At 41.4% G+C, this 19,358-nt stretch overlaps 1 protein-coding gene across 1 annotated transcript in view; it reads right to left on the bottom strand.

Moving 5' to 3' along the window:
• Nucleotides 1-890: 890 nt before the first annotated feature.
• sh3kbp1 (SH3 domain containing kinase binding protein 1) overlaps nucleotides 891-19,358 on the bottom strand; it is a 30,196-nt gene continuing 11,728 nt past the window's right edge. Inside the window, exons 3-19 of the mRNA XM_022748762.1 lie at nucleotides 18,133-18,247; nucleotides 17,225-17,334; nucleotides 16,439-16,583; nucleotides 16,154-16,233; nucleotides 14,979-15,068; nucleotides 9,231-9,300; nucleotides 8,155-8,249; nucleotides 7,885-7,980; nucleotides 7,688-7,739; nucleotides 7,507-7,578; nucleotides 5,889-6,024; nucleotides 5,708-5,778; nucleotides 5,442-5,548; nucleotides 5,116-5,247; nucleotides 4,303-4,514; nucleotides 4,144-4,207; nucleotides 891-3,615 (exon numbers count right to left, since the gene is read on the bottom strand). Coding sequence (XP_022604483.1) covers nucleotides 3,577-3,615; nucleotides 4,144-4,207; nucleotides 4,303-4,514; nucleotides 5,116-5,247; nucleotides 5,442-5,548; nucleotides 5,708-5,778; nucleotides 5,889-6,024; nucleotides 7,507-7,578; nucleotides 7,688-7,739; nucleotides 7,885-7,980; nucleotides 8,155-8,249; nucleotides 9,231-9,300; nucleotides 14,979-15,068; nucleotides 16,154-16,233; nucleotides 16,439-16,583; nucleotides 17,225-17,334; nucleotides 18,133-18,247 — 1,686 coding nt within the window. The 3' untranslated portion in view covers nucleotides 891-3,576. The remainder of the gene's footprint in view (nucleotides 3,616-4,143; nucleotides 4,208-4,302; nucleotides 4,515-5,115; nucleotides 5,248-5,441; nucleotides 5,549-5,707; nucleotides 5,779-5,888; nucleotides 6,025-7,506; nucleotides 7,579-7,687; nucleotides 7,740-7,884; nucleotides 7,981-8,154; nucleotides 8,250-9,230; nucleotides 9,301-14,978; nucleotides 15,069-16,153; nucleotides 16,234-16,438; nucleotides 16,584-17,224; nucleotides 17,335-18,132; nucleotides 18,248-19,358) is intronic.

Here is a 19,358-nt window from a genome sequence, read left to right as displayed (position 1 = left end):
AATGGAGTAAAGGGGAACACGCTGGTTTACACTCTGTTCCTACACTGGAGTAACCCTGAATAACCCTCTGTGAGAAGCTACTCTCCAGTACGCACCGCTGCCATGTGACAGTAGGAACTGGACGGACTGCCAGAGCCCATCTATCACACTGACAGGGGGGACATACACTACCGGTCCATGTGTTTCCAGAGTGGGGTCAGTATACTACTGGTACTTCCTTAACACCCACATGGGTTTTAATGTTTACTAATAGAACCGAATTGCCATTAATATCTCATTTTATTAAGGTTGACTATATAATGACTTTTCTATATGAAAGCTGAGGATAAAAATAATATTATTACTGATATTTTGCAATTAAATGTATCCAACATGGGTTAAATATATTTAAATTCTCATATGGACATGAGCAGCAGTTTAAATGCAGCAAACGTATTAGATGCAGTATATAATATGGACATTTATTGATTTTCTACCATGTTTCCTTAAACCTGCAGTAACTGAATCTTTTGCCCACTTGGGGGCAGCAGAAACAAGTTGTGGATGAAACATATAATCACTTATGGTGAACACAATGAGAGATATGAGGAAACCAAAACAGAACATTTAGCTAAAGAATGAGTTTAAACTAAAGCTCCATAAACTCCTGATAATTCTCTGACGGTTCTTTACTATAAGCGACATTGTCACATTGTCATTTGATGCATTATTATTTTAGAAATATAAATTATAGCCACTTTAAATAAGCTTTGGTTAGCAGTTGAATCATTGATTTAAAGGGGCAGTAAGCCAAATTTTCAAATGAAGTTCAGTTTACTTGTCTCTTGTCTTATAGAAGTGCGATACAAAAATCACTGGAGTACCCCTTTAAAGGTTTTATTATTTCCAAGTTTGGTCTTTTGTTTCCTTACCTCCTCTGTCCCAACCCTGGTTCCACTTTTTTTCACAACATATTCAGAAGGGTCAAAATGTTCCGTATGTTTGTTCACACTTTTATGAATCATGGTTAGCTCATGAAGCATAGTCTGGGTTTTTATGGGGGTTTTTTTTCCAGATACATCAGAATAATGCTGTTGCATTAAGTCTGCAGTGATATAAGTGACCATTAAGACTGAATCAGGATTTTCACTTCTCCTTTTGTTCACTCAGACTGACATCCAGTCTCCATCTGTCACACACACACACACACACACACACACACACACACACACACACACACACACAGTGCTCTACAACAGTCATCTTTGCAGGAGCACCAATTACTTGAATAAACAGTGTAAAGAGCAACAGAATGGAACAAAATGCTCCTATACACAGTATGTACTGTATATAAAAACACACATTTTACCAGCAGACAATTCAAATAGTTTTGTAATTTTTTTTTTTTTTCTCAGTTACATCTAAATGCAGTTGCATTAATTCTGCAGTGGTTTGAGTGGCCGTTAAGACTGAATCAGGACTTTCAGTTCTCCTTTTTGTTCACTCAGGCCTTCAGTGACCTGAGAGTACATTGAGTTTCCATCTGTCACACATATATACAGTGCTCTATAGCAGTCATTCATGCAGGAGCACCAATTACCTGAATAAACAGTGTAAAGAGCAACAGAATGCAACAAAAAACGCTCCTATAAACAGTATCTAGTGTATATTAACAGACAAATGTTACCAGCAGACAATTCAAACATTTTTGTAATTTTTTTAAAAATAAAATATGCACACATACAGTACATAATAGCATCTTTATTACACTGAAATATAAAAGTATATATATTTATCACTATCCTGGAGAGAAAGGACCAAGTCAAGAAAACAACTTGTAGCCTCAGTTGTAGCAGTTTTCTCATTGTCATACGAAAGAAAGAAAGAGAGAAAGAGAGAAAGACAGACAGAAAGAAAGAAAGAAAGAAAGAAAGAAAGAAAGAAAGATTTGGAGTCAAACAGGAAGGCCACAGTGACAGGTTGCCATAGATTCTGTGCACATATATGGAAGGGAGGCAAAACAGTCGTACATACATGCTACCACACATGCACACACACGTTTTTCATCTTCCTTTACCTGTGAGGACTTTACACTTACTACATTCCTTGAACCCTGTCCTTGACTTTAACCTTCACCTGCTGCCAAAAGAGCACCAGAAACGTCAGCTGCACATGGATCTTGGTTTGAGTTTTGGGATGAGACGCGACCAGCACAGCTGTTTTATGAGTCGCAATATCAAAGTGCAAAAGCAAAAACGGTTAAATAATGTTTGTTTTTTTTGTCCAGAAGTCAATACTCTTGACTTGAAAAATATCATAGATCGGTTTGTTCATGTTGTGACATGTATTTTTCATAAAATAAAATTTGAAGTCGGACTAGCCTGGTTCTGTCAACAGGTAATAAAACCAAAGTGTAAAAATGACAGTTTGAGGCTTTACAAGAGAATGTGCGAAAGAATATTTATTGTCCAGGAGCAGTGGCTTGTCCTCACTGTAAAACAACTAATTGACATTTTTGCACTTAATTAGAGGTGATGATGGTCAGAATTTGTTACTTTTTGACAGAACCACTCTAGCTGTTTCCCCCTGTTTTGAGTTTTGTGCTATTTAGCATACAGGCATTAGAGTGATATCAGTCTTCTCATAACTCCCTCCAAGAAAGCAAAAAAATGTATTTCCCAGAATGTCAAACTATTCCTTGAAATAGCACCTACAGTATCAGTCATGTTGGTTAGATTTAATTGAGGGGAAAGAATCCTGATGTGCTTGTAGTTTTAACCAACCAACATTTGGAATATTTGACTAAAAAATTATGGCACTAAGAAGAAGAGGAATTGGGAAATATGGCCGAATGCAAGTGCGGTTAACGGTTGATGCTTCAAAATCACCCGCCTGCAGTGTACCATCGAAGCATCACGCACAGTGTGTCCAATGCTAATGATGTGCCTCAAAGTCCGGGCTTTAACCCTAAACCCAAATCCGGACCTTAATCCAGCATGTTGAAGAAGTCAGGACCAGCCAAAATGACCTCACTTTGCAGGTCTAAAACTACAGTCCTCACATGGATGGAAAACAAAACAAAACACAAACACACACACACACACACACACACACCCCAGATAAGACACAAAGGCCGCAGAGTGGACACAGAACAGCACAGAGGTCGTTTGAACCGGCTGGGCTACGGAGGTCGAGCCCCAAGTTTCCTTCACACTCAGAAACAAAAAGTACCAGTGAGGTCACTGCGGCAACCGCAGCTCCGTCTCATCATTCTGTGACCGTGGCAACACACAGCGACAGGCCGCGGTCGTCAATCCGTACCAGTGGCACAGCAAGCTCTGACAAGATAGCGGTAAACTGAACAGAGAAGCCTCTTTTAAAAGAAAAAATAAAGTAAGTAAACACAGGATAAGGCGGCGTCAGGAGGGCGGGAAGGTGGCTGATTCCATGGTGCTGAATTGTTGCTGATGGTGATCGTGATGATCATTTGGCACAAACTTTGTCTTGGCTGAAGTGTCTCGGCCAACAGTGAAAATGTTTTCGGATGATGGCCTCCGATGTGGTGATCAGATTGCGCTGATGAGGATGCTTCAGTCTTTATTTTGACAGGTTTTTCTTTATGTGATCTACTTCCAACTGTGAAATGAACACCACACAAATAGTCAAGACATTTATAAGAGTACATTTTTTTGAATGGGTTACAACTAAAGCCCTGAGAGCCAACTGAAAAAATTCGCCAGCCAAAAGCCAAAGATTTTTCTCCAATCACCTAAAAAAAACATAAATGCTTTTAGTCCTGTTGAGACTGAAGTGATGTGCAGCACCTCATCCTCTTGTGGCCGAAATGAGTATTACAAAAACAAACACTACAGACCAAAAAAAAACAAAACAAAAAAAGAGAAAAGAAACTCACTTAGGGCTTAGGGCAGAGGAAAAAAAAAACACAACCTCTCCTTGTGGCCGAAATGAGTATTACACAAAAAAAACAAAAAAACAAACACTTCAAAAAATCTCTCAGGGCTTCCGTAGGTAACTGACATCATAAATGGTGTATGCAGTGAATCATTCATATCGTGGGTGAACATGCTATTTGTTTTTCTTGAGTTCTAGATTTACTTCCGTTTTAGTTTATTTCTGTGGCATTTCTCCGCCTTTCAGTCTCACCTGTAAATTAACACGGATCTTCTTCTCCTCGTCCAGCGCACTGGCCAAATGCTTCATCTCCTGCCTGAAGCACACAAAAACACATCAGCATCATGACGTACGACAAAAACCCAAACACATTCAGGCATATTGCTCATGCAGTATGATGCACACACTCACCTGTGCTGGTTCTTCAGCTGTTCTACAGAGGTCCTCAGGTCTCTTAGCTGGTTCCTGAGTTCCTCCAGCGTCGGAGAGGTCAGAGGTGAGTGCCGGAGCTCAGGGGAGGGGCTCAGACCCAAGGAGGAAGACGGGGAGGTGGGGCGATGGCCGGCGTTTGGTGGGGTCAGGACAGAGGGCTTAGTGGGCAGTGGTGCTTTACTGTCGGTGGCCTAACAAAAACACAGATCCGTGATTTGAAGCATTTGGGAATTATTATATCCCCCCTCCCCCCACACATCTGCTCATGTTTTGTGTATCTAAACAGTTTCTGCTAAAGTTAGGAATCCAAATTGGTGAGAGAAGTGAGAGAAAAAGTGAAAAATATATAACCTTGTGGTGCAATAGTTTTCCCAAATGTTGTATCCAAGGTCAAGAATTAACTTCCAGTCTGAATTTTTGACTCAAAATGCACAAGAAGTCCTCAGAAAAATGTAAATTTAAACATCTACAATGGGGTGAACTCAATGTTTTGAGGAGGCTCCAGACTGGACCTTATAATGAGGTTGTTTTGCCAACTGAAACCTTTTAAGACTTTAAATTGCTAAACTAGTAACATGAATTAAGAAATTATCAATAATTATCAATGATTATTGAACTCGTCATCTGTCAACAAACAGTAACATCCAACATTTGCTGACATATAATGTGGAAAGTGATTGGGTGTAACTGAAGACTAGACAGACAGAAACAGGAAAATCTGTGGTGTGGCGCCCTCTGCAGGATGAAATAAATAGTGCAACGAGACTAAAGTAAAAAAGGTGATGGTCGTACAGAGATGGTGGGAACTCCTTTTCTCTGGGACACATCTACAGATCTGGGGGGGACAGGCTCCTGCTCCTCCTTCCCTCTCTCCTTCCTGTCCTCCACTACAGGTGAGTCCAGGTCGGTAATGGACAGGGAAGACTGCAAGAAAACAGACAGGTAAAACAGGTAAATTAATCTAGTCAGAGAGCATTAACCAGCATTAATATACTACATAACAGCTGCTCAAAATTAGTATGTCGTATGGAAGTGCGACACTGCTACAAAACGTCTCAGAAAATTCTTAGAAAGGACCCTCCACAAAAAACTCCTTGGTTATTGGCTGACACACTCACAGTGGTGATGATCTGCGACCGAGGCCGGCGGTCTGTGACTCTTGGCCGCGACGCCGTCGGATGACTCAGTTTCTCTGTTGATGCAACCACTACGTCCAGGTCCACGTCTGCACAAACACACGCACACACACAAAAAAAAAAACACACACACACAAATCTCAGCAGGTGAAGTTTCACACGCAAAGAGAGAGAGAGCGCTCTGACAGTTACTGAGGCACCATCATGTCCTGATCTCATTGGTCGATGCTCCTGTCAATCACACTCACCGGTGTCATGTGACCTGTCAGGGGTAGAATCTGGTGTCGAAGCCCTGCCCTCAGACTTGGGGCTTTCACACCTGAGCAGGTAAACCATACAACAACATTAGGCTCGATACGCTCAGAGATGCATGGATGTTTTCTGAGTGTGTGTGAGTGTGTGTGTGTGTGTGCGCGAGTTTGTACTGACGCTAGAGGGGGGGGTCTCTCAGGACGCCGCGGGGGTTGGGAGGAAGAGGAGGAGCTTGTCTTTGGGGGGAGGGGTTTCTTGGGAAGGAGAGTTGGGAGGGAGGGCTTGGGGATGTCTCCAACCTTCACCTCTTCACCTACACTCCCATATATACACACACATACACACACACACACACACACACACACAAATAATACAAAACACATGGAAATCCACTTAAAAAACAGGCTTACACACATAAAAATACACACATATAAAAGTGCGACTCAAACATTCACACACAGACGTTCATAATAAGGTGAGGGCAAGGCAGGAGTACAGTGATGAAGGTACGAGCAGCAGCAGCAGCAAAAATCAACTAAATTTGACCCAAGAGGACTGAAGCAGGTCGAATGAGGATGTTAAAGAATAACAAAAGAGGAAGAAGAAGAAGAAGAAGAAAGGTCTGAGGTCGCCCAAGGCAGCAAGAATGAGAGGGATGGAAGCTAAGAGAAAACAAAGAGGGTCAGGATGGTGTTGCAGCAGGATTTATCAGTACTGCTATATAGTTTGTTTGTTTTTGTTTTATGAACGATAAACCAGTCTCTGGTTTTAGGAACTTCCTCCAAACACATAGTGAAACCACTGAATTAGTCACAGTTTAAGTGGAGAATTAAAGGACGGGCCTTTGTTAACAAATTAACATCATATTTTGTGTAAACCATTTATTTATATCTGCATGTATATCTGCATTTTATCATGATAGTAGATGACACAGATGACAATAAAATGTTAGTTTTGACTTATTATATTTATCATAATATTTGACTTTTTTTCAGTCAGCTACTCTGACATACACAGAGTTAAAAGCTCTGTGTGTGTGTGTGTGTGTGTGTGTGTGTGTGTGTGTGTGTGTGTGTGTGTGTGGCATTTCTAGATAACATTGTTGAGTAAACTGTAATAGCTTTGTACTGAAAACACACCTTGCACCTACTGCTGATGAATAAATTTGTGTACAAAGCTGTTAAACAGTGTCTTGGTTATTTCCTGCATTAATAAAATGCTGGATATACACTTGAAAAATAATAACAATTATAAATTGCTAAAAAAAAAACAAACAACTGATGTATTATGCATATATGTTTGTATGTATGTATGATGATGTATTGGTAGGTTATAATGAGACGATTAGAAACTTTTATTTCACAGCAGCAGTAACGTTGGTGCCAGTTTTTATAAAGATTGAAACCATAGTACCCGTAGCTTCCTGTTGCACACTGGCACGGCTTCTTCAATCAAAGCTTTGTTCCTTCACTTTACAACAGAGAACAAACATGCTGCAAGTGACTTTTCTGCATCTGCCCTTCTTTCAACATCCACCCTCGTCACAAACCTACTGCATGTTTAGCTCCTTGCAACGTAAAAGCAGCACCATCGTCCAGTTTCGCTCTGAAAAGGAAACTCTCTCTTTACAGATCTAAAGCTGGATTATTAATATTAAGCATGTTAGTTGGTGATTTGTTCACAGCCAGCTGAACAGAGCGGTAGGAAGTTGTGAGATGCTGCAGGAGCTGCAGGCTGAAGTGAGTCGAAGCAGGTCAAAGAGGGCTGAGCGGGACCAAAGTGGTCTAAACTGTACCTCGATCCTGGTCTCTCTGGGGGAGATGTTCAGGCCGCTCAGGAGGAACCTTCTTGACCTCAGACTTTTTCTCTACAAGTCAGAATTTACAGGTTTCTGTTTTTTTTCTTTTTTCTTTTTGTCTGTCTCTCTTTCTCTCTCAAATACAACAGCACAGAGAAGAAGAAATGAAAGGTGTTACCTGTGGTGTGTTTAGCTGAGGGGGCACTGGGTGGAGGCGGTTTCTTTGGTCTCTGGAGACACACACACACACACACACACAGACGCAGGAACATCACAAAAAACGCTTTGAGAATCTGTCAAGTCTTTGAGACTTTCTAGCCTTCAAACATCAAAGTAAACAGACAGTTTTTGCATGTGTCAAGATGCCAAAATTACCTCTTTCTCAACTTCTAGCAGCTTGACAAAGTTGTCTGGGAAGACACCTTGCCTTCCCCCAATCTCCCCCATCCACCAGCCTGCATCAGCACACTCCTGGACAGAAGACAGTTTAAACGCTTTCTATGTGTATTCAGTTTGCACCAGGATGCAAATGATATTTTTCTAACCTGCAAAAACAAATCAAAATAACCACATGATGCAAAAATCCGGGCAGACACACCCACATTTAAGCCAAGTGATATTCTACACACAAATAGACTGATTTACCTTAGTGATAATGTTGATGATCTCCCCCTCTTTGATCGTCAGCTCGTCTTCATTTTGTGCTTCATATGGAAAGAGAACTTTACACTGCTCCCGCCCTGACAGCCAATCAAATCAAAGATAAAGTCAGACAAGCCCTAATGAGCAAAACTGCAAAGTGCAGAACGAGAGAGAGAGAGAGAAGGTTTTGATGAAGAATTAAAGCCACGACAAGAGCAGACCACTTTAAGCAGATTTTCACGCCTTGAGCCAAAAGTTTCCAAATGAAATAAGATGAACACACTGGCCGCCGTAGTTTACAGGAAACGTTTTATTGTGACAAGGAAAGCTCAGAAAAAATCTTCCAGTCAAAAAAAAAAAAAAAGTAGAGAAAAAGGGGAAGAAACGCTCCAATAGATAAGTTATAGGAACTTATGACTGTGTTTCACTTCCAACCACACCTTGTAGTGATGTCACATTGTGCTTGAGTACACTTCTACATCACAGCAGCGAGGTGAGAAGTTAAACGTCAGCAAAAACAAACATTTCAGGGGGTGGGTTTCGATTAAACGAAACAATACTCATCTCTAATCTTTGTGCTACTTTTAATGTCAATTCCTACCTTATCTTTTGCAAAGTAAAATCAACAACTTTTCTCGATGATAAATTCAAAAATAAAAGTTAATGAAATCATTCTTTTTTAGCCAATTCACTATAAATCACATGTAGCAAGAAACCACCAAATCTGGATTCACAGTTTTGTTTAAAAAAATCTCTCATGCTTTCCACAAGCACATTAAGACACCAACAGGAAGCATTTTCAAAGCAGTGCTTTGTAATAACTGTTACAATACGGTGATGATAACAAATAATACAATGTTAGAATGGAGGGAAGTCTTTAACATGAAAGGCAGGAAATTATCTGAAAACTATGGCATGCTGTGGAAAAGGGCAGTAAATTAAAATTACCTTATACATGCAGAGGACCTGTAAAGTTGTTTAAGGGCAATATCCCATTTACAACCTTGTACCAGGGTGTTTTGTTAAACATATTTTATTTCATATTATGTTTTCTAGCAATATTCCTCTTAACTTCTTACCTTTGGCTTTGCTGTCAGGCTCAGTCTTCATGGTTTCAGGGGCAACACCCGCTGCTTTCCCCTCGTTGATCTGAATGAAGAAGAGGCAGAAACCTTGAGACACTTGTACGCATTTAAATCAAACCTCATGCATGGTTTCACTTAAACCTACAGTAAATCGTTCGCAACTACTCTGAGTCAGTTTGGGACTTCCTGAGCTTACCAAGTTCCCTTTCAACAACCTCTCTAGAGAGTATCATGAGCTTGGTTTGATGCAGTTGTGGTGGCGTGAAGGTGGAGCGTGTGACGGCTCAAATTTTACAGCTATAGAAACAATTCAACATAACTTCATGGCTTCTGTTTGGCCAACAATTAGTTGCAGTTACAAGTAAAATAAAAACATACTCCACCTTAAACTGACCTCAAAAATATTACTTTACTTCAATCATAGGTAAACATAGTCCCAATTTTCTGACAAATAAATACCCTTGAAAATAGACTTGAAAAACCCAAAGCATCTGAATGTCAAGTAGAACGTTGTACCCCTTTGGTATATATTAAGATTTTATGTTAATATTTTGCTAGTGTTTTACAAAAAGAGCCAGGACATACAGTTTGACATTTCAAGCTACTTGGATGTGGAAATACAGTTACAACTTCAGAATTTTTTATCACGTAACAGACAAATTTTTTTTCATCCAGATGGTTTGAAGAGTCTGAAATTCTGAAGATTGCTGGGTATTTTTTTTTATTTTATTTATTTATTTTTTTTTTTTTGGGGTGGGGCGGGGGGGGGGGGGGGAGTCAGACACTTAGCTCTGTGACTCAAATGTAAAAGAAGGGGGGGGTTAAGGTCTAAGCATCACGTTCGGCTCATTAGCAGCTCTGAGAGGCTATTTGACCTAAATGCTAATGTTAGCATGCTAACATGCACACACCGACATTGCTAAAATGCTGACGTTTAGCCGGTATTGTGTTTACCATCTTAGCTTAGCATGCTAACATTTGCTAATTATTTTTTATTTGGCAATAAACTGAAGCAACATTTTGACCTGATGGTGGTGCTAGAGGATAAGTCAGGGATTCAGAGGGGTACGTCCTCTGGGGACCATGAATGTCTGTATACTATTTCATAGCAGTTTATCCAGTTTTGACCAAATAACGCTGCTAGCAAGGCATAAAATCACAAATCATACGAGGAAGGAAAAACTAGCCAAACAGAATTCAGCAACAATGAACTAATTTCACAAATGAAAGGGTGAAAAATAAAAACTGACTCACAAACAAAAATAGTCACAAAAACAATCAAATTGACATAATCATTTCTCTCCAGTGAACGTCAGAGTCCCTTGGGCTCCGATCTAACCAGCTAATTAGAGAGGATGAGATTGGATTTAGCATAAAAAGCAAACAAGCTGACTTGAGGATGAAGTGTGTGTTCCTGTGTGTGTGTGTGTGTGGTGTGGGCGTTTGCGTGCTTGTGCGGCGTAGGTTGTTAAAAGGAGTCGTTGTTTTCCGGCTGGAGAAGATCCCTTGACAGTGTTTGTGGAACCGGGGTGGCTCTTCCACAGGAAAATACACACACACACACACACACACACACACACACACACACACACACTCTTACTCACAGGGCCCGGTCTGTCCCGAACACACACACAGCTCTGTTCTGTTCGGCCGAGAAAAAAACCCCTCACCGCCCTTCTCTGCTCTCTCTACACCCTTTCCTCTCCCCTCCCTCCCTAATGACACCCATGTGGTGCCACAAGCGTTGAGACATGATTACAACATCACGGAGAGGATCACATGCCGCAGAGCCTCGTCTAGGCAGTGAGGACTGACCAATAAGAGTTTATTGATGCCGATAGTGACGACTATTTTTAGAGGAACTCAGACAGTCGGATAAATGTCACAACTTTCAATTTCAGGAAAAGTGTTTGAGTGTTTCAGAGTTATTTTCTCAAAGGCTGGAGACACCCCCCCCCCCGCATTCACTGTACATCCTGTTTGTTTTAGCGCTGCGTCACTGTAAACCAACACTCCACCTGCATGAATAAAGTGTGACCAAAGGCAGGAAATTTGAACTGGAGTAAAGCTTGCATGGTGTCATTTTATACTATTGATGTGTTACTTTTCAGTTTTTGTTTTTTTTCATTTCCTACTTGTCTGCACCTTTTCCTGTCGCAATCATGAGGTTAAAATGCAGGAAACTACAACAGAGATACACTTCTCTCAGAACCTAAAGCATCATGTTCGCCAAGTGGTTACACAGTGGTTCGGTCTTGTACTAGCGCTTCCACAAAAGAGACACACACAAGAGACGGATTATAGAAAGGAGAGTCAAAGTCTGTGAAGCAGTGGCCGCAATGTCCTGAATTTCCGTCCCTAACGCTCCAAAAACTGTATCCTACATTTCCCATATTGCAACTAGATAGTATCTTTCATTAGCTCCTCCCTACATCCCCTCTCTGTCTCTGTATTCACATTGTCAAACTGCAACAAAAACCATGTATAAAAAGATGTTAAACCTATTGAACATCACGAACATTGCATGTGACACCACCATAGATCCAATGCACCATCACCATGTTGGTATCAGCATCCTAAGGATTTCAGATTCATTGTTCTGTTTCTGCACAGCCCTGCATTGTTCTCGGAATAAAAATCGAGTCCTCTTCTTTTTTTTTTTTTTTTTGCAAAGTTGAATAAACCCAGATTAATTCTCCGGTGCATAGAAATATTTTTAATCGCCCCGTAACTCAAAGCAGAGGGTGATGTGATGAGGTCTGGAGAGTGACGATATCTCCCTCGCTGACAGAAGGAGAGCTCACACTGAAAGTAAACTTTCCATTAATGAGTAAGAATCATTATTAGTGCACCAGAAGATGAAGAACTTTGTGGGTGGGTGGAGGGAGGACTTTGTATTACATATTGGGAATCAGCCAGTCAGCAGGTATTATCCAAGCTACTTCCTGGTAAGAGACACCTCAAAAACTAGCAAAACCGTGAGTAAAAAAAACGCACACTTTATTAATTTATGAAATTGTTGAGTATGTTTTGACTTAAGGAAACACTACCCCGCCTTAAATGACAACATACACCAATTTTTTTTACTGTAAACTCAGCTGGTATCATGGCTGAATGACTCTGACTCACCACAAAGACAAAGGATCTGGGGGGAAACACTGAACACTTCTCCTTTTGTTGCTCAGAGATGTTGAATACAAGCACAAAAAAAACCCAAGAGTATCAGTGTCAGCCCACAAAAAACAAAAAAAACGTCTCCTTAACCTATCATTCAATCACTTTGTACATCTGTGCAGCACATCACTGCTGTCGCTGTACACCGGGACTTCACCCATGTACAAGCAGCCGACCCTCCAGTTCAGTTCAATTATAAAGTTGACGTGGCTTCCAGTGACTCAGCGTCCCCCCACGATCCCGGATGGAGACTGTCACCTCCTCCAGAGCCTCATTAGGGAGCAGAGAGACTTGTCTCAACATAAAGCAACATAACAGCCTCCTGCTCAGCAGGACAGGCTGACAAACATCCTTAAGAACAAGCACGCGCACACGCACACACGCACACACACACACGTACACACACACACACACACACACACTCGTACGTCTGCAGGAACTAAGGGAGAGTTTGACGACCAGTATAAATTTTAAAGACGTTTTTTTTCCACCTAAATATATTTCGTTTTTATCCTGCGTCTCTCGTGTTCGTCTTCTTGTCTTTTGTCTCTGATTTTTGTTCACTGTTTCGTGAGAAATTAACCAGGGTTTCAGCGTTACGCCTCGGTGCCCTTTGGCCTCTCAGAAGCTCAGGTTAGTCTTTTGGTCTACATCATGCAGAAGCAGGCTTTTGATAACTATGCCTATGTCAATTAGAAAATGTGCTTTCAAAAGCCACCAACACAAATGTTTTGGGGGAGGCAATGAATACTTTTTGAGGGTTTTTGTCCTGAAAATTGTAAATTTCATGCATATTCTAGCAAAACCCGAAAAGCCACATTTTCTTACTCTTTGTGGTTTCTGGTTTGCGATTTCTGCCTTTTACACCCTGATAGAAGAAGTAGGCATTTTACTGATGTAGCTGCTCGAGGTGGAGCTATAGTTTTAACTACTGTGTTTACAGTTACTGTAGGTACTTGACCCCTGTGGTTCCCAGCTAAGGGAATCGGGCTCCCAAAAAACGGCCGCAAGATAAATCTGAAGGATCGTGAGATGATTAACGGGAGAGGAAAGAAGAAAATACAAAGTTGTGCATACAAAAGATTGTATTGTATTTTTTTTTTCTAATCCAGTTTTTCTTGGGGGGAAATATTGGATCATTTCACCTCTTTTGGCCTCAAACAGTTAATTAAATGAAACCATGTGAGATGTTTGGAGGGGAAATGTCTCTTTTGTGAAACTGCTAACAACTGATAGATATCTGAATCCTGAGTGTTGTATCACTACAGCCGTCAGATAAATGTGGAAGAGTAAAACTTGTGTGAATTAACCCTTTAAAAAGGCAGATATTTGACAAGCTCTCAGAACAAAAACCAACACTTTTCGACCTAAAACACTCGTGTCACCTTCTGACAAATAAAACCAAAAGGTAAGAAATGTTTTCTTTTTTCCTCTTTGTATTTTTTGGTGAACTGGCCCTTTAATTCCAAATGCATGTACAAAAAAATATATTAAAATGTAATGTTTCCGCCCACAGGCAGGGTGAAACCGCCTCTGAAATGGTATTTTTGACATAAAACTCTCCAGATGTTTCTTTTTTTCATTCACTTTACAATTTAAAGATGACAACTTAACAAACCCCGTCCACCAACAGCCGATCTACACCAACCACACCGATTACAAAACATGACTTGTCATCTCTCCTGTCACCCTCTGAGCAGCTAAACCACAACATTCGTAACGTCCAGCAGAATAGAAAATGCTGCGTATAAGAGAAGAAAGCGGTGAGGATGGAAATAAAATAAATGAAGAGAAAAAAATAACAAAACCTTGAATGAAAACGGAGCAAGAAGAGAGGAGGAGAAAGAGAAAACTTGACTCTACCGTTCTCTCCTCTGGTTTCAGTTAAGCTCAGGCCGACAGACGGAGCGTTGCTACATCAGCGCGGGCAGCTGGAGACAGTGTGTGTGAATATGTGAGTGTCAGTGAAAAACTGTATCACCTCCCCTCTCTCTCTCTCTCCCTGTCTGTCTCTCTCTCTCTCTCTCTCTCTCTCTTCTCTCTCTCTCTCTCTGCCTTGTGGGGCTCTCAGTTCTGCTTTGCTTGTCAAATCCCTGCAGGATGTGTGTGTGTGTGTGTGTGTGTGTGTGTGTGTGTGCGTGTGTGAGAGAGAGATGTGTGTCAACATACACCACTTCCTGTGCTGTACAACTGAAACGGAGGAAGGGGAGGAGCCAAGTCTGGGATTTCCTTCCCTCACTACTCACAATAAAATGATCACAGTACCAAAAAATGTATAAAGAGAGCCCTGTGTGTGTGTGTGTGTGTGTGTGTATGCGCGTGTGTGGACAAACCATCATTGTGAGGACACTTGGGCGACATTGTGGTCGGTCTTTACTTTACGATAGAGCTACAAAGCGCTGTTTGAGGGTTAACACTTGGTTTTAAGGCTAATGTTAGCGTTATTTTTAGGTTTGGGTGAGAGGCTAGGGAACACACTCTGTGCATGATGGTCCTCATGAGTATAGAAAGACCAATGTGTGTGTGTGTGTGTGTGTGTGTGTGTGTGTGTGTGTGTTTGTGACTCACCTTGTCCACCTCTGAGTCAATTTCCATGGAGCGAGGTCTGAGCTTGATGGGCTGGTCTTTGAAGATGTCACCAAAGCCAAACCCTCGGACCTAAAGGGTGGATTAAAGAGGAACTTGCAATTCAACATGATCTTAACAATCTGCCGTAAAAACACTCATTGCCTATTGACTTAAAGGACCTGTGTGTAGGCTTTAGTGGCATCTATGTGGTTGCAGATTGCAACCAAATGAATACCCTTCCCTTTCCAAGTGTGCGGGAGAACCTACAGGTGGCCTTCAGGTAACATGAAAAAGCAAAATGCCCTCTCTAGACTCTGAGTTTGGTTTGTGAAGGGCTCATTCTAAACTAACAAAAACACAACGACTTTTCGTTTCAGGTGATTATACATGAATCAAAATATAATTATGATAATAATTTTCTATTTCGATGCCCCTAAATCCCACACACTGGGCCTTTAAAAGGGGGGTGTGAAAACTTTGTAGCTTGATCCGTCATGGAGGGCCGCAGCTACAGTTAGCTTGAGTCAGCTTCATTAGATTCAAACAGCATCCCAGACTCACAGCTCAAAAAGATATTTGTATATATATATATATATATATATATGTATATATATATTAATAGACTGTCTCAAACCACAACCACAGCCCAGTCCACTTCTCCACTTTCTGTCTGCCTCATATTTATACCATTATCAAATTCAAGCCCACAAGCCGTAATTGTTTAATACTCAAAACAAAGACTTTCAATCGTCCATTAGCAAAGATGCAGCCTCAAAATGAATTGTGAGACTTGGCACTCACAGCTTTAAGCACATATGACTTGATGATTCACAGGCTCTGCTTCACACCACTGAGTTTTTTTTTTTTTTTTTTTTTAAAGCAATTTTGTTTTTCAATTTTGTGCTGGAAAAACAGCGTCCTCTTCCTGTTTTGTGTAATAAAGGAACTGGAGCTGGATTTTTCCCATTGTATCTGACGCTGTATGATCTCATCTTAGAGGAATAAATAATCATTTGGATCGGACGATTCTTCCAAGACCAAAACATTGCTGTTACATACAAAAGCGCATAGTGTGCCGTGCAAAGGAATGTAGATGAGGACAGTCTCAGATTTGTGAAGTGCTACACGTACTGTAGCGTCAGTTCGTCAAGTCTGTACTGTACATGACTGATTACCTTCTTGGGCTGGATTTCTCCTGACCCTGTTTCTGACCGACTGTCTCCTCCATCACTTTCACTGCCTGGGCTGTCCTTACCTACACACACACACACACACACACACACATAGACACACAAACACACACACACACACACACACACAATGCATATTAGTTTGTTGCAGCACTCCTTAAAATGTGGATTTATGAAAATGCAAACAGTAACAGCAATCAGAGCCAGAGCTACTTGTGATCTTTTTTTAAATGTAGGTGTTTCCCCATGATCCGCTTGGCTGAGACTCACTCGTGCGGGCGCTGCGGACCTCCTCCTGCGGGGTGGGCGTGTCTACGGAGGGCGTGTCGGACTCCGTCAGGATCTCTTTGGTGAAATTGGAAGGAAACATTCCAGTCTTCCCGTTGAGAACCCCCTCCCACCAGCCCTCCTCTACCTGAACACGCACACATGAACACAACACACAGGGATACACGTTTATACAAAGATTTACATAGATACTGATTCAGACAAACACAAAAACACATGTTATGTTTAGGTTTAAGCGGCAGGGCACTTGGGCAAAACACAGGGTCATTTGGTGGCAGCTGGAGATGTAATATTAACACAATTGTTTTCACTTCATTCAGGATCTGAAAACTTTCACAAGTTTGAATGGATTTTCTTTTCCCTTTATTAACAGAACAATAAATAAAACTGTTCATATCAGGGATACAGCCGGAGAATCTATACATATATATGGATAGCCAATCAGTAAGAAAAGAATATCGCACTTGAGAAAAATACTATGTGGTTTCACAGTCTTCTTAATTTGAAGGTCTCTAATCGTGGTCATAAACCTGCCAGTGCCCTCTAGTGGACGATCTACGTAACACAAACATATCTCTGGCATTTGTACCAGTTATAAATGAATACCAGTTCCAATTAGTAAAGCATTTTTTTTTTTAAACAACATATTTCAGAAAAGAAGCAATTAATGTACAAAAAAAGATGTTTTTCTGTGTGTTCTGTGGAAGATTTTTGTGCACTGGACTTACAGATGGATCCATTATGAGTCCAGTTGATAATCAGTCTTACCTCCGCTATGATTTCAATGACGTCTCCTATTTTCAACTCTAGCTCATCTTCATGCTGAGGCACGTAGCTGAAAGCAGCTTTACACCTTCGCTTACGGATTTGATCTCCTCCTGCAGTGCGCACACACACACACACACACACACACACACACACACACACACACACACAAAACAAGAGCATTTATAAACATATTTATGGCTTACATGTGACATAATTAGCTCACACACTTACCCGTGATCCATGATTTAACAGTAAGTGAGCAGGTGTTCACTGACTTATGAAAAGCCCTCATGGCTGAGGCCCCCGACACGCTGACCTTTGACCTTTCGATTAGAGGACAGTGTCACCAGCGCTGACACCAAAAGCCTCTCGCTGGCCTTCCAGTTGTTTGTCTTACACCCATTAGCCTGCTCATTACTCTTGACTCATTCCACACCAGCTGGGGCCTTCAGACTTGACCCTGCAGTTCCTCCTCTGTCCACAAGGTGTCACTCTTCTTCATCTTAAATCTTAAGGAATCATTCCTCAGGGCCTATGTGCAGCCAAATGCAGTTATGCACAGGCATGGGTTTAGACACTTTTAGAAACTCAATATAAAGTGCTGGTTCTTGGCAAGAATTTAAAATAATAAATATCAAAAAAATGTAATTATTAATTATAAAATTTTGTGTCTCTTTTTTGGTCATTTAGCATCATTTTGTAGTTGTTTTGTGTCTCTTTGCAGCGATTTTCCTCTGACCCCTCCCCTGAACACACGTGTACAGTGAGTGTGTCGTATGTGCATATATACATGCTTGACCCAAATCCTTCATCGCACTAATAGGATCTATGTTTGAGCCCTGAAGACTTAAAGCTGGCTAATGACCACGACGTATGAATGTACATGTCCCTGTGTAAGAGCTGAGTACCTTTCCTTCCCGGCCGTACGCCGGGGTCGGACACGGGGCTGGCCCTGCCATTTGCGAGGTCAGATCTGATCATGCTCGCCTGTCCTCCATCCCTCTTCGCCTCTTTCTTTATCTCCTGCAGAGAGAGAGTGAGAGAAAGAGAGAGAGGAGATGATTAGAGCAGGAGACGATGATGGGAAGAAAAGTATAGGTTTAGGTGAGGAAAGGTAGGTTATAGAAATAGGGAAATTAGGAGTAAAGAGAGAGTTTAAGCTGCAAAAAGTATGTAAATGCCGCAAGTAAAACTACGTCTTATCAGTCCAAGATGACCCCACCCTTATTTCATAATGACTCAAGCCATAAATATGTCAAATGCCATAACTGATTATCATTTTTGATGATAATGCTGATGATGATGCGTCATTAACAAGAACAGATAAAGATGTCATCTATTCAAAATACCAGGTCACAACCAGCTGCAACTCCTATTCTCTTTTGGTTGATGTAATCTCAGTGTGAACTTTTAATAATACTGCATTCCTTATAATGTTGGATCACTGACTCAAGGCAATCTTGCATCTGACTAAAAATGACTTAAATGTTGCTGAAAAACTTTAACTGAACTAAAGGACAGGTTCATATTTGTTCAGGTCTGTCTTTACACAGCACTCGTATGCTTGTAAAGTCCTTCATGAGTCTGTAGATGCTGGTGTTAGTAACCCGGGTGACCCTCGCCGTTTACCTGCAGATGACCGGCAACACGCTCATAAACCTCGTGCGAACCCAACAAACAGGCGAAACCTGCCACCCTCCTGCACAGCTGCAACTTTTCCCCTCCGCTAACTAACTCTCTGTCCCCGTGACTTTCACCGGCATAAAAGAATCACAAGACAGCATGCCTAACTGATCAGGAGACGTGGAGAGAGACAGGCAGGCAAACACGCTGAGCGACAGAAGAATCAACAAGCAGGCAGATGGGGGAGACAACAAACGTGGAGAGGCACACAGACACACACACACACACACACACACACAGAGTCGCAGAAAAACTCGAACAGACGGTTCACATCTCCCCACCACATTCATCATGACGCTGTTTCATAAGCTCTGGCCCTGTGGCAAACGCAGCTCAGTGAAGCAGACGGGCCCGGGTACACTGACTCACAGAATCTAGCCCCTTACACACACACACACACACACACACACACACACACACACACACACACACACACACACACACACACACA

This window comes from Seriola dumerili, unplaced genomic scaffold (genome assembly GCF_002260705.1).
Source record: "Seriola dumerili isolate Sdu_G_001 unplaced genomic scaffold, Sdu_1.0 BDQW01000129.1, whole genome shotgun sequence".
Taxonomy (NCBI): Eukaryota; Metazoa; Chordata; class Actinopteri; order Carangiformes; family Carangidae; genus Seriola; species Seriola dumerili.
The sequence above is the reverse complement of the archived record's forward strand: the minus strand, read 5'-3'. Positions and strand labels throughout refer to the sequence as shown.